Here is a 15,177-nt window from a genome sequence, read left to right on the forward strand (position 1 = left end):
AAATAGGTAAAACATTATTCGAACCAAGGAAAAGAAAAAGTTCTATTCATACAGAATCTCAAATTCAGTATTGGAAATACTCAGAGAGAGATTTCGATGATCAGGATGGTTAATGGATTCTAATGTTCTCATTGGATTTATCAACTTTCTCTCACTTTCTCATGATATCATATGTCCAGTCGATGTCAGGTTACCATTGATGGACAATGGTCAGTTTATTATCCTCAAAATATCACCATTTGCATTCAAGTTGATTAGTTTACAGGTCAATAAGTCAATGACCACTTGACCAATGTGTAAATTATACTCATCTAATAAATGAATGAGTCTAATCATCAACAGTAAAAATTATAATCACATATTCAAATAAGTGAACAATTAAAGGAGAAACTTTTTTTCTCTCTCACTCTTGTTGTTTACCTTTATGGTCATTGATGGTCAAGCAAATTGTTTTTTCATCTCACGACCATTCAACTAATTGTAATCAAAGAAGATTTTTGTTTCATTATCAAATTAATGTCAACCAATTTTATTGATTGTCAATTACAATTTGAGGTAACGTATTAATATAAATTTGGTTATATTACTTGGTTCATATTGATTTCATCTTAACTTTGATCTGATTTCCACTCACTCACTCCCACCTCTTTCAGAGTCATTTTTTTGTCATCTTTGTATTGATCTTCCATTAGCCTGAGGACTTAAATTCAATGGATGATAAAATAACTGTAAATGAATTGTTTTACCTGAAAGATAAGGTGAAAACTGATCATTTCCTTGATGGAGCTTTATTTTTTTCTGGTTAATTGTTTTTCAAAATTTTTCGATAATTTTATTTTTCTATCATCCAATTTATAAATTACTTTGGTCCATTACTATTAGTAGGATGAAAACCTACACTCAGAGACTCAGTTAAATTAACAATTGAAGTGGAAATTAGTTGAACGATTAGACAATTAGTGATAATCAGTGAATGAAATTTTCAGCGATTGAAAAGTTTAATTGTTGGGAAAACAATCAAAGGGAAATCAAGTTGTGAATTTTTATTCTATTAACTTGTCAAGGTTACAAAATGTTCATCTCATCAAATGAGAAGATAACCTTTGACACTGAATCTCCAATAAGAGGAAATTTATCATTGGAGGAAGAGGAAAAGATGAGGAGGAAAAAAGTTCAGGTAACAAGATGAGAAACTTTGAGAAGAAGATTAAAATCAATGTAATAAGTTAGTTTCCTAAATCGAATCAAAATTTTTCTCTCTAATCTTTTATCAACATCTTATCCGTTTCTATCATCATCAGGTAACCACAAGGAACACAAATCTTCAGGAAGGATGAGGATGAAAAAGGTAAGATGAACGAGAGAGAAAAAGTTCTGCAAATATCCAAACGTTATCGTAGACTTTGTCTCGGAGCATTTACCTTACAGGGACTGAACTTTTCCATCTACCTGGTTGATGATGAAAGTTTGGAGAAAAACTTTCAATAACAAATTTCAATTTTTTCCATCAATATTCAGTCTTCCCTGAACTTTTCTTTATATATTGATAGATATTCAGTGAACATGGTACCAGATAAGATATCCATTTATGTGAATATTTTCCCATGGTGATGATATATATTCATGAATATTATCTGGCATCATGCAGAGTGAGAGTGAGAGAGAGAGAGGGAGAGAGAGATGTTGATATTACCTGAGGTGAAACTTGAAAATACTTTCAACTGAAGGAGGTGATGGTGGTAGGGGGTATGAGGAGGGTATTCATTTACTCTGTGTGTGTGTGTATTTGAATCAAATTGTTGTTCAACAATCAAGAACTAATAATAATATGCAAGGTAAGAAACATTTTCATTTACATTCTGAATCTCATTTAGTATTTTTATTTTCATTCCCATGATAAAATTTATTTATCACATTTTTTTTCACCTTGGAAACTATTTTTACATTTTTCTATTCTCAATGTAATCATTACAATAGTTACATGTAAATATTGTTATTCCAATGGAAATGTTTCAAAATTATATCATGAACATTATCATTATCGTCTCACACTGATTATGATTGTTAATCGTTAATCAGACTGAGAAATAATAACAAAAAAAATACAACTTGGTGACTTGAAAGGTTGACAATTTAAATACTATGTGTTATTAATAGTGTTTTTTTGGTAATAATTAACTGGTTACTATTAAAATTTAACGATAATCATGATCACTTATCATGTAATTAACCAGTTTGCAATCAAATTTGTAGTGTATCATGTAATTAAATGATTGATCATTAAGTTGATTTGTAGGTTTCAATTTTCATTGATGAAAAGTTTTCTTGATTAACTTTTTTTTGTCTCTGCTTCGTTAATTTAATAGTTAATTATTACTGTGATAGTTTAGTTGTTTAATTGTTAATTAGTTGTTCATTAATTACCTGAAATTACTGCAAGGGTGAATTATCCAATGACCGGACTCTTTTTGCCGAAGTCGCTCCTTCATTAGAGCTTTTTTAGAACCAAAAAGTTTCATCGCTAATTTATTATCGGAGGGTTGGAAAAGCGCTTCGATCTGATGTCGCATGAACGAGGCTTTGGCCTCAGCAAACCCTGGGGCCATTTCCTCCTTCGGTGTACCATAAAGACTGATATCATCTTTCTCATTGACCGTTGCCGATGAACTTTCCCGAACCGTGATGACCGGTGGGGATCCAGGGTGCGAATTGGGTTCACTTTTAATATAATTCATTTCTTTTACACTTGATGATTGAAACACTTGATTATTGTTATGATGATGATGGTGGGATTGATGTCGCTGATTTAATTGATGATATTCGTGTTGTTGATTAAGATGATGGGATTGATGTTGTTGTCCTTCATCACTTAAAGTAATTGATGAACCATCAATAACAATGAAAGCATTGTTATCATTAAGATAGTCTTCATTAAGTGACACTGAACGATTGGTTACCTTTCCGTTAGTAAATCGTAGACTCGAGAATCGTCGAGCCTTCCGTCCAGAACCAAGCATAGAACAAGGTTTCGATAGCGAAAGTTTTATTCACTTCGAACAAAAGTTTCCAAAACAATTTTTCCCAACTCGTTTTCTCACCAATTCTTAAATCAAATTAGTCACAAAATCCATTCGTTTAATCAGTCAAACCAAAAATGAGGAACCAAATTAACAATCAGTTAATTGTGTTTGTGTCTCCTTTTCACTCCTTGATAGTGTCAAGAGCTAATTGTAATTCGTTAATTTGATAATAATAATAAGAAGAAAAAGAATTGATATAATATGAAGAAAATAGAAAATTAGATTTACAGTTAATCATTAAGAAGAAAAAAAGAAAGTTTAACTTTATCATGTGTAGATATCTTTTAATTGTTAACTCACAATCTACCAAATTATCATTCATCATCATGATTATCATCATTATTAATAGACGCTCATTTAATTATCGCCTGCAGAAATGTTATTTAAATATTTTCCCATTAATTAGGATGATAATATAATATAAATGGTTAATGATCAACTCACTCGTATTAAATTGTAAGATGATGATGATGATGATTAGAATGATGTTATCAAGCAAATCAAGTAAATTAACTAGCAAATGAATGAACGAGAGATAAGCAAACTGAATTAGAGATGAACCAAAGTAATGATGATGATAATTGTGATTATGGAAGCACAATTTTCATCTCTGATTATCAATACAATTTACTGATTATTCTTGTGGCTCAGTTAACTCCAATTGGAAATCATCTTAATCAGCTATGTAATTTATATACACATGAGATTCCGATTGAAGATGAAATATTAATTTTCTTCATCATTTTCATCTCGCAATCATATCTCATCATCACTATTAACGGTAATCATCAATTTTTTGTCTGGTTAAAAGGTAACTAAACTGGATTAGATTCTAATAATAATGATAACTAGCAACATTTAAATGGTTTCCTTGTTTATATTGGCTCTTAATTGTTGCCCAGGTAACTGTATATCATTAGTACAGGTAAATAATATACAGGTAAGTCTATGAGGGTTAACACTTTAGTGTTTTTGTAATCTTAATTGATTCACTTGTCCATTGAATGGACATCATCTTGATCATATTAATTGTCCTCGTCTATTTGATTATTGTTGTGAAATTAAGGGATGGACTGGAAGGGCTTGAGTTAATTTAGTAATTGTTTCAGGCAATTGTAATGATCGGTTGTTGGTTAACTTTTTTTTTTGCTGAGCGTTTTGTTAATCAACAGGTAAATTGTTAGTTTAATTATTTGATTATTGGTGGTGATTAACTTCATTGTTGGTGTGTTGATCAGCTAATCATATTCTTGGTGATTTTTTGTTAATTTTGATTGAAATTAATTTTAATCATTTGGATCTTGTTTCTTTATATTGGAAAATCCCTTGAGGTGAAAATCGTTTTCTTCAATGAGAAATCTAATTGTTTGAGAAAAAGATTTTGATTGTAAATTGTTATAATCTGATTATCTTAGTTGTCTAATTGTGATTTTCAGCAAACAATTTGAAGAAAAGAAAAGAAAATCATTTAATTGTAACAATGAGAGAATAATTAATCAGAAAATACATATGAATTAACGTAATTATAATTAAATTGCTTCTCAAGTGCAAGATAAAACTTAATTGTCAAAGTAAACAATTTGTTCAATCATAACAATTAAATTGTCTATTGTATTGATATTAATACATGTACATTATAACAAACTATAAATAAATTGATCAACTACAATTAATTACAATTGACATGATTAACTATGAAAATTAAAACCATGATAAATCATACCAGCAATTAATTGATTGTTTCATCACAATAACCTGAATATAAATAATAATTATAATCGCAGATATTAATAGTAAATCATGATAACAGTTTTCATGATTAACTAAATCAATTTAATTGATTATAAATCAAATCCTATCATAATTATGTCAGTAAGTAGTTGACTTAATAGGCTATTAATAGTTACTACAATTAACTAAATTGTGACAACGACACATTTGATATAATTTAAATTCACTTTCAAATGCAGTAATTAGTGAGTTACGGATTAAGATAATGATCAAGTTGAGGATCAAAATGATTTTTTCTCTTTCTTTTTTCTCTGTCGACATTATCATCATTCTCAGGTAATAATATTACAGGTAAGAGATTGAGAGAGAAAGTGAAATTGGATGAAAATCAATGAATGAAACCAGAGTTTAACTATTACAATCACGAATCACAACTAATCATTACAATCAATTATTTGTCTATTATAAGAACCACGATTACAATTGTTGTAAATTGTTAAAAAATTTCAACTAATTGACAAAATTAATTAGATTGACAACTTACCTTATGAAGATAAATTCAATTTCCAGGTAAAGTTAATATTGAGGAAGAAAAAAAAATGATTGTAATTAAAAGTTGATGAAAGTTTTATGTGTATTGTTTCTGGTAGATTGTTGGTTAATTGATGAAAGACGTTAATAGTTAACAATTGATTAAGGTGATAACAATTAAATTACAAGGTTGTTGGTGAAAAAGAAAACAGGTAGACAGAGAAATAGAATTTGTTTTTTATTCTCTTCCATTGGAAAACAAAAACAAAAGGTAATCGTTAGAAAATAAGAAGAAAAAAGTTCTAACCATGAGAATAGGAACTCTTTTTTTCTGTACTGTTCAGAATCGAGAGGTTCCTTTTCTCAATCGAACTGAACTTACGAATGAAAAACTTGGAATCGAATTTTCTATAGATGATGAAAAAGAAGAAGAAGAGAGAGAGAGAGAGAAACACTCAGCATGAGCATTAGAAGTTCAGTAAAGATGATGAAGAGAGATGATGATGAGAATCGATATTGTTGCTAAGTGATGAGAGAGATCAAGTTAACTCTTACATGGAGATGATGAGGAATCAGATTGAAGATAAAATTGGAATCTGGATAAAGGGATTTAATGAGTAGCTCATTTGAGAAAAACATAATGGAAGATTTGAATTGGATGATTAAAATGATCGCAATTAACTGTTACCTTAATCGCTGAGAGATAAATTAACTCAACGGAAGACAATCAATGGTTTAATTTGAATTGTTCACAATTTCAATCGGTCGAAAATTCTGATTCAATTAACACAATTTCCTTTCATGTTAATACCTTAATCTAAATCTCTGGTGACATTTGACTTAATCTTTTTCCCTTTTTTTCTTGATTAATAAAAGAGCGACAATAATTTAATTTGATTTCGATTGTTGTTGTTGTTGTTTATTTAATTACGTTTTAATTGTGTCTGGGTTATGACTTTTCTTATGTTGATTATGATTAGTTAATCATATGTTGTTCTGTGTCATTGATTAGTTGATTACTATCATGGATTAAGTTTTCTGTTTTAATTGCCCTTCGATTGATGTTAATCAATTGATTATTAGGGTTTATCAATATTGGCGACAATTAATAGTTTACTTAATAGCTTATGTATTAATAGTTTTAGTTGATCATTTGTTAATTATCAGTTGATCCAGTTTTTTATGGATTTAATTAAGAGAATCAGGAATTGTAATTAATCCTAATCATCTGATCTGGGGAAAAAATTAATCAGTATTTTCCTATTGTTGGTTAATCAACAACAATTTACTGATTCTCATGTATTAATCAATAACCTTTTACCCTTAAGGTTTATATTAGTAAACAATTTATGTCTCAATTATAATCAACAATTAGATGAAATATTAATTGTCAATGATCACTTTTCAACATAGACTGAGACACAATTGTGTCCTTGATTGTTAACGATTGTCTCTATTTTTAGTTAATTGTTTAGAATTGAAAAATTTGTTACTCTCAATGATTCTCATTGTAATTGGTTAATTAACTTTTTTACTTTTTGATTGTTGTTCAATTGAATCTGAGACAATTTAAATAATACAATTTTACTTCAAGGCTTGATCGGGATCTTAACATGTTAATTGTAATTGCTATTGGATTACAGAGTGATTAAGATTATGAGATTATAATGATTATATTGACAATTTAAATCTCAGAGACATTTAATTGATGATTAAGGTCAAGGAAAGTACATCAAGATTATCAATTTTCGAGTTAATTTTAATCAATTGAGATAAATGGTCAAGCAACAATTAACAGATGAATTGGTTAACCAAACTGTTAATCGTTGATTATTTATTAATATGATTAACATTTGCCCTGAGGGTTGATCAAATATCGATCAGTCTGAAGAATCAAATTAAATATTATTACTACGGATTCTGAATGATAATCAATTGTGATCAATCAAAATTGCAAGTGATTAACTTAATTGTTAAATTTTCTTCAATATTAACCATTGAAAACCTAGACAATTGTCCTTGATTGTAATGATATTGTTACTATTTTTAGTTAATTGTTTGAAATTTGTAATTTAATTGATGAAATGATTGATAATGATTAAATTTTCTGTTTTCACATTATTCAATTACTAATTGTCATTAAATCACAAAGGATTTAGATTAACATCTTAAGGTAAGCAAATTAATATTATTATCCAATTAATTAATTGTTTACTCATGAGATAATATTGATTAACTTTTACTTAATCATCTGTGTAGTTTAATAATTAACTTGATTATTAACAAAAACGCCATGAAAGTCAAAGACATTGATTGACAATTAACTGTTACACAATTGATTGGGTTGATTTAAATTCACTCGATTAAATCATTTTCTGTATTGTTAGTTGACTTTTTAATTAAACTTACAATTAATGATAAATCAATGGGATAAAATGTCAATTAATATTTAATCCTGGTAAAGATTTAGTTAAATGATTTGTTTGATATCGGATTAAATTGTTGATTAACTTGGATCAGAGATGATGATTAACTTTTCATTTTGTACTATCAAGTTAATTAATTGTTTGGGATCATCATCATTGTCATGAAAGTTTAATCAGTTTGGAGATTAATTTTTTTTTGATGGTTCCAATTGTTACAATTTAATTGTAATTAAAATATTACTAATTGTTAAGTAGCCATTTATTTTGTGATTGTTGGACTCTAATTAATCACAATTTGTTTGTTGATTGTGTTCAATTAATTTTCTGGACTTTCATGTTCATGTACTTAGTTGTTTGTTGATTGATTGTCCTTTAATTGTTGACGTTAAATGTCAATTTTGATTAACGATTACAATTGAATTAGATTTTTATGTTACTCTAATTGTATTAAAACATTTTCTTCATTTTGATTTATTATTAATCATCTTCCTTAAGTCTGTTTTGATTGTCTCAACCATTAAACTGATTGAAAATGTCATCAAATTAACATCAATCTTGAACAATTTAAATCATTGTATCAATTACAACAATTTAAGAAGAAAAAAGTTAATTTAATATTGATCAATTTTCGTTAGTTAATTCTTACATCAGTAAAGTTGATTAGACAATTTAATTTTCCAGCTAATCGATGACACAAATTAAATCAACAATTAATTGTAACGATTTTCAATTGTGATCAATTGATGATAATCAAATCTATTTTTCTAAGAAAATCTGGTTACATAATTATTTAATAGTAAATATTGATTACAATTTATTGGGATAATATTGATTAACCTTGATGGGTCAATAAATTCAATCCCTAAATAAATGTAAATAAAGTTAATTTGGTTGTAAAGATCATCTGTTTTTTTTAATTAACTTTTAAAGGTTAATCAGATCATCACAATTAGTCAGTTAGTCAGATAAAGACAATGACATAAATATAAATAATTTGACCTTCTTCTAATTGTTGATATTTTATGATATTTACTCCAATCAACCCTCAAATTATCTTATTACTCAATATCTCGCGATTAAATTGTTCACAATTAAAATTGATTGTTTACATTTTAGAAGTTGAGTTTGTAGCGACATCTAGTGTTTTCTATTGTAACTATTGTGTGAGAATTAAAATTTTTCTTTTTGTTTGATTACATTTAGTTTTCATTTTCTTTTGTTTTTGTTTCTAATTGTAATTGTTTTTAATTATTGTTTAGTGATTGAATTAATTAAATTGAAGCTTTCGATAAATTGGAAGACTAAGGTGAGTAGAAAGTGAAATTAATAGGAAAGAAAAATCAAAAAAAGAGATAGAGAGACAAAGGTAAACATTGAATGTTAAGAGATCATCTTAACACATGAGAGTAAACAATTGATTTTGGAGATTTTAAATTGGTTAGGTATTTTAATTAACATTGTCAATGGAACAATTAAAGTTTTTAATCGATTAGAAGATGAAATTTTGAGAGAGAAAAAATGATTCAATGAAAATCGTCTCTTCTCTTCATGCTCCATCTTCCAATCACATGACTTTTCTTCATCTTCTTCTACATTGGTAACAAGAATGTGTTTTGAAAAACAAAATAATTCTCTTTAAATTAACTTTCTTTTCCTTCTCAAATCCCACTTTTTTTAATTAACCTTCCTAATCACCTAAACAATTAACTAATTCTCTTAAATTGTCTCTTGTCCATTCCAGAGAATAATTAATATTCTTTTTCTCTTCTCTTTAACCGATCTTTGTGTTTCTCTTTTTTCTCTTACTCTCTTTTTCTCTATTCCTCTCTGTCTGTGTGTCTTTTCATTCAAACATGAGCTTATTATTATTATTATAAAAGAGACAACCAGGGAATCACTTCGTTGTTAATTTTTCTCTTCTAATTGTTGATTAACAATTAATCTCTAATTATTGTGTATTACCTGAGTTTTTAAAATTCTTCATCCTTTGTCTTTCTCCTTCTTTTCTTTACATCACCTCTTTTGTTTTCTATTCTTTCCTCTTTCTTTATCTTTCACTCTGCTGTTTATTTCATATTAATACACATTGTGAAAGATTTTCTCTCTTTTTTTCTGTCTTTCTCTTCTCATCTCTATATTTTTTCTGTCTATTTTGTCTCTTTATCTCTTGGGTGTCAAGTCACACTGTTTTACTTGGTTAGTAGACAGTTTTAATGGTTAATTGAAAAGGTGGATTTTTAATCGTTTCGTTAAATTGTCTTTCTTGTTACTCTGGTGTCACTTTAATTGTTACTTATTGGTGTGTTTGGTAGACATAAACGGAAACATGTTCTGGACAACTGATGCTGCTCTTGTATCACCCATCAATTCATTGCTTGAAGATTCTGAGGTAAGATTTAAACATTTAATTTTCTCTTGTTGATTATCTTTAATTCTCTCAATTTCTCCTCATCAATGTTTCGTTTCAAATTAATTTCAATTTTAATTCTCTTTCTCTCCTTCGCTGTTTCTCCAATAACTTCTTCCTCCTCAACCATTATCAAGAATTTATCTTTGGAAAGTCTATTGGAACAAGAAGATATTCTCCATGAATGTAAATTGGGAAATGATAGGCTAATTGAATAGTGAGTAATATAAATCATCTTATTCTATTCAATCAAATTGATTGATTAGTCTCTTTCTCTGATTTCTCTCTATATATTCATAATTCAATATAAAACTCCCCTTCTTTCTTATTGCATATTAATGATTTTCTATTTCTTTTTTTAGTCTTTGTAAACCGGAAATCCTTAAACAATTAGTCATGATGGTTACCACTGAGCCTCCGGAGGATGAAAATGAAAAATTAAGATACAGATACGCTAATATGGCTTGTGAGGTGTTATCAAGTGAAAAGAGTCTAATGAATGAAACTTTTGCTTCTAATCCTGATCTGATTTCTATTCTATATGATAAGCTACAGTCTAGTGAACCATTGAATCCACTTATGGCCAGTTTTATATGTAAAATATTATTCAGTGTACCTCAAAATTCAACCAATAATGTCCACTTAAATCGAGAAGGTTTCGCCTCCTCTCTAATCAATCATATTGGCACCTCAGCGGTGATGGACCTACTTTTCAAATCTTTCGCCCGTCAGGGTACACCCGATGTCTCAGCAACCTACATGAATGTATGGATTCCATGTCCCTTAAATTTCAAGAGATTAATGATCTTTAATTTGATTTTTTTTTCTCCTCTTCTCTCTTTCAGTTTTATCATAAACAAGGATTAGTCAAGAAATTGATTGAACTTTTCAAGGAAGATGTTGACCCATCAGCTCAAGCAAATTCATCCCAATTACTTTGTGACATTATAAGATTCAGTAGAGAACAGCAAACATGTAACCAAGAAAATATTGAATGTAATCCACTATTTAGTGAAATAGAATCGTAAGTTAACTTTTAAAATCCTTATTAACATTATTTTCCTAATTACCTGTTCTATTTATCTTTATTTATCTCATCAATAGGACGTCAACAATTACTCAATTGTTGAACAACATGTTTGAAGCAAGAACCGAATCTTGTCTAGTTAATGGTATCCAAGTTTTACAAGCCCTTCTCGAGTATCAGCGTTACCGGTAAGAGATCTTGTTTACTTTTCGTATTCATAAGGAATAAGATAAATTATAATCTAATGGATAAAATGACTGTTAATTAACCGTAGGCTTGAGATTTAATTAAGCTCGATATATCTTTTTTTTTCTTACACTTATAATTAAGCTAAACAACTAGTTAACACTATTCACATTCATCATAAAAGTATCTATCATAAATGAAAACACTTCTCATTCTCGGAATGGAAGCTCAGAATCGTGTGAATAGTATAACAGTATAACAATAAGGTTCTTTTAGATTCTTTTTCCTTGTTTTTGTTGGAAATCTTTTAACAATGTGATCCAATATGATTGTGATCATTTTGTCAACTGTAAGTCAAAAAGCTGAACTACTTTCTGAAAGATTAAGATTGTTGCCAAATTTTTAGTTGACTAATTTTTCTCGTTGTAAAGAAAAAGCTCACAAGTCATTGGTCTGAATTAAGAATTGAACCTACTGCCTAGAGTTTTCTTACAATCAAAAGCTAAATCCATCACTTGATTATCATGATTATCTTTACCACCATCTAAATGTTTTGAATTTGTACCAACAAGATGAACTAATGAAGTTTCTTAAAATTTACTTTTCGTTTGACACTCTTTCCAATACAGCGCCAACCTCCCGCCAAAACAATCACCCATTGATATTTACGCTGATTCTAATAGTGGAAATGCTGCAGTTAACACGATTGATGGTATTGATAATATAGATAAAATGTCTTATCCATTATTTTCTGTTACCAATACAGCTTTGCCTGATACAATGACCGCATTAGATATTGAAAGATTAACCAAAAGTGTCCGTCAGGTTCACGCAGCGATTGTGCCTCGACTAGAAGATTTTCATTCCTTACTTATTAATCCACCAACTAAACAACCCATTCGAACCATTATCGGTTTAATTGAGAAACCTTTCGGAGCCACTCGAGTGGAAGTTGTTCATCTAATACGAGCTTTATTAAGTAGCAATAATCCAACAATTAACAAAAAATTAACTTCCCTGAAAACATTACCTGTTCTAATGGTAAGAAAGCAATTTTTGCTCATATTTCTCTACCCAAATGTTTACAATTTATTAATTAATTTATTCTTTTTTATGTTTTTTTTTTCGTCTTTACTCTAGGATCTTTTCTTTGAGTATCCATTCAACAATTTCCTCCATACTCAAGTGGAACAAAGTATTAATTGTATTTTAGATAACGCTAAATCTACCTCACCGATAACCAGTCCCACTGGTGGTTTAGATGATGATGATAATGAGGATACAAAGGAAAAGGAAGTTACTGAAGAAAAAGTTGCTGATGTTAAAACTGAAGGTGAACTGGTTGAGAGTAACAATAGCGATGGTGGTGATTCCACATCCACGCCCAGTAAAAATGTTGGTAAACAAGAGAGTGATACATGTGATTCGAGTAGTAAAACTTGTCACAAGGAGATTGATAATGATGAAAATGTAACCTCGTTAGTTTACCAATTATTAGTAGAATACAATTTAATTGGGAAAATACTCGATGCTTACCAACAATCAGTAGATAAAAAATCAATTTCTAAGCCAAGTTACCTTGGACATATCATTAAGATTGCTAATCACATATTGTCCACTAAAGATGTTACTGTGGTCAAAAGTTGCCTTGACCAATTACCCTCGGAAACACAAGAAGCCTGGGCCAAATGGACAGTGGAAACACTTGAAGATATCAACTCAAAAATGAGATCTCCTTTGGTTTCCGAACCATCTGATCTTGAAAATAATTATTATTCCGATGATGCTATGGTCAACCAAATACAAGCAACAGTTAAGGTAGATAATTAACTAATTATTTGTAATTTTAAATGTATTTCTGCATTTGACTTGTTCTTGAATTTACTAATTTTGTTTGCCATTTATTTTGCTTTTTTCACATGTTTAGTTTGAGCTTCAAAATATGTTCAGTACCTGGTTTACTAATTGCGATAATTTAGATGGTTCAAATCTTCATGATGAAACAATCAAATCAGAGGAAGAGGAATTATTATCATAGAAGAAAAAAATTGAATGGACACCACAAACAATCAAAGAAAAGAGGATCAACCAATTCCTTTCCAAAAGAGTCACAAAAACATTACAATGATCCTCTTTAATTGTCTCGTCTCTCGTTTCCAAAAAGCAATCAAACAAGAAAAATAAGGAAAATCATTTATGATTTTATATTATAAACTTTAATTGAAATGGCAAAAAAAGTTAAATAATCTTTACCAGTTTTCAATTTGGATTATTATCAATAGATTTAAAACTGAATTAGCTTTAAGATTTATAAAAAAATAATAGAAACTTGAACACCAAATAAGACGAAGAACAGAAAAACTGTACAAAAAGAAACCAAGATTATAATCTATTCTAAATTCGAATCAGAGAAACAGAAATTAACTAATTGCTAAATTTGTAAAACTTTTTCTTTTCTTTCTGTCCAAACAAATTCTGTTCAACAGAATTTCTTAAATTGTAATTTCAAACTTTCCCCTTTTCTCTTTCTCTGTCTATTTAACTTTTTTTCTTCTCTATTCTTGTGTGATCTCGATTAATATTAAATACTTGATAACAATTAACACAAAATCGCCTGAAGCTAAATTAACCTTAAATCAAGTTATCTTTGATACGAAAGGAATTAAAAACAAAAAGAAATACAAAAAAAAAATCAAAATTGTCTCCAAATTTTTAATTTTTCTTGACAGAAAACCGAATCTTTATTTAATTCCAATTACATTTGATTGTTGAAGTTACAAAGTTAATCATCTTAATTTGATTTAAATTCCAATGACCACTCATGTGTCCATCCGAATGCAAATCGATCTTTAATTAGATTCTTAATTGTTGTGAGTATTTCCAAATGAACGACCATTGGTAATCCGAAAATGATGTCCAAAGATAATCAAGTTGATCGGTAAATCAATTTACTTATATTAAATTGGAGACGATCGGTGGGTTAAATTGTTTCGATTGTAAAACTGAATAAAGAAAAGGACTTCATCTGATTAGTCAACAATTAAGATACTTACCTGATCGAAAGGATGATTTGCTTAATATCCTTAAAGACTTTTAACTGTTCAAACGACGAAACCGTTGATGATGAAGACGATGATGAATTAAACCTTGATCATGACTCGAGCCAAACGAACAAAACATTAATGTTGTTGAAACAATTAAGTTAATTGAATTGAATTAACAGTTGGTGAATGCTAATTGTTGTGAAAGGATTGAGAAAAGGGATGAGAAATCAAGGAAAGAAAATGATAACCACCAACAATTAGAATTGATTGTGAAAATAACGAGTTTTGTTAACGAATGGATCGAGTTGAGATCAGGTCGGTTAATTGTTGCCGATCAACTAATTAGTAGCTGAAAAAATTTAGTCCAAAATGGAGATGATAATATGATCCAAATACACAGAAAGAGACACAATCAGTTAGTGAGTGTTAATTGTTGAATATGAACACAGAGAAAATGTAGTTTGGTGTTTTCAAGAGCACAACAGGGAATGAGATGATAACAAGAATAATGATTAACTTAATTACAAAGTGAAACGGAAAACAATTAACAATCAACATCCAAATGTCCAGGTAAAAGAAGGGAATGGAAATAATCAAAAGTAATAAAAGAGAAAAGGAAAAAAATAATATTCTTTTTATTTTTCTTTCCATATTCTTTCTCATGAAAGTTACACGGATGAATGAATGATCCACAGGGAAACTGAATCCTCTGTATTTATACTCTCAGGAATTGGGCGTACATTAT

The 15,177-nt window shown here is 29.0% G+C and overlaps 2 protein-coding genes across 3 annotated transcripts in view; one reads left to right on the forward strand and one right to left on the reverse strand.

Moving 5' to 3' along the window:
- The window catches only part of LOC128395434 (potassium/sodium hyperpolarization-activated cyclic nucleotide-gated channel 2-like), a 31,709-nt gene extending 25,966 nt beyond the window's left edge, over positions 1–5,743 (reverse strand). The window contains exons 1-2 of one of the 2 annotated variants that reach the window (XM_053355861.1): positions 5,356–5,743; positions 2,425–3,224 (exon numbers count right to left, since the gene is read on the reverse strand). In XM_053355861.1, the coding sequence (XP_053211836.1) occupies positions 2,425–3,017 (593 nt within the window). In that variant the 5' untranslated portion in view covers positions 3,018–3,224; positions 5,356–5,743. The remainder of the gene's footprint in view (positions 1–2,424; positions 3,225–5,355) is intronic. The other variant, XM_053355862.1, reaches the window with a different exon arrangement.
- A 3,632-nt stretch (positions 5,744–9,375) lies between these two features.
- On the forward strand, positions 9,376–13,998 carry LOC128395322 (serine/threonine-protein phosphatase 6 regulatory subunit 2-like). The gene is made up of 8 exons (XM_053355734.1): positions 9,376–10,157; positions 10,313–10,392; positions 10,538–10,940; positions 11,021–11,199; positions 11,280–11,390; positions 12,018–12,429; positions 12,529–13,206; positions 13,316–13,998. Exons 1-8 carry the CDS (start codon positions 10,095–10,097, stop codon positions 13,424–13,426), a joined length of 2,037 nt encoding a protein of 678 aa, XP_053211709.1. The 5' UTR covers positions 9,376–10,094; the 3' UTR covers positions 13,427–13,998.
- The last annotated feature ends 1,179 nt before the right edge of the window (positions 13,999–15,177 follow it).

This window comes from Panonychus citri, unplaced genomic scaffold, assembly GCF_014898815.1.
Source record: "Panonychus citri isolate SS breed McGregor unplaced genomic scaffold, ASM1489881v1 Contig00141, whole genome shotgun sequence".
Classification (NCBI taxonomy): Eukaryota; Metazoa; Arthropoda; class Arachnida; order Trombidiformes; family Tetranychidae; genus Panonychus; species Panonychus citri.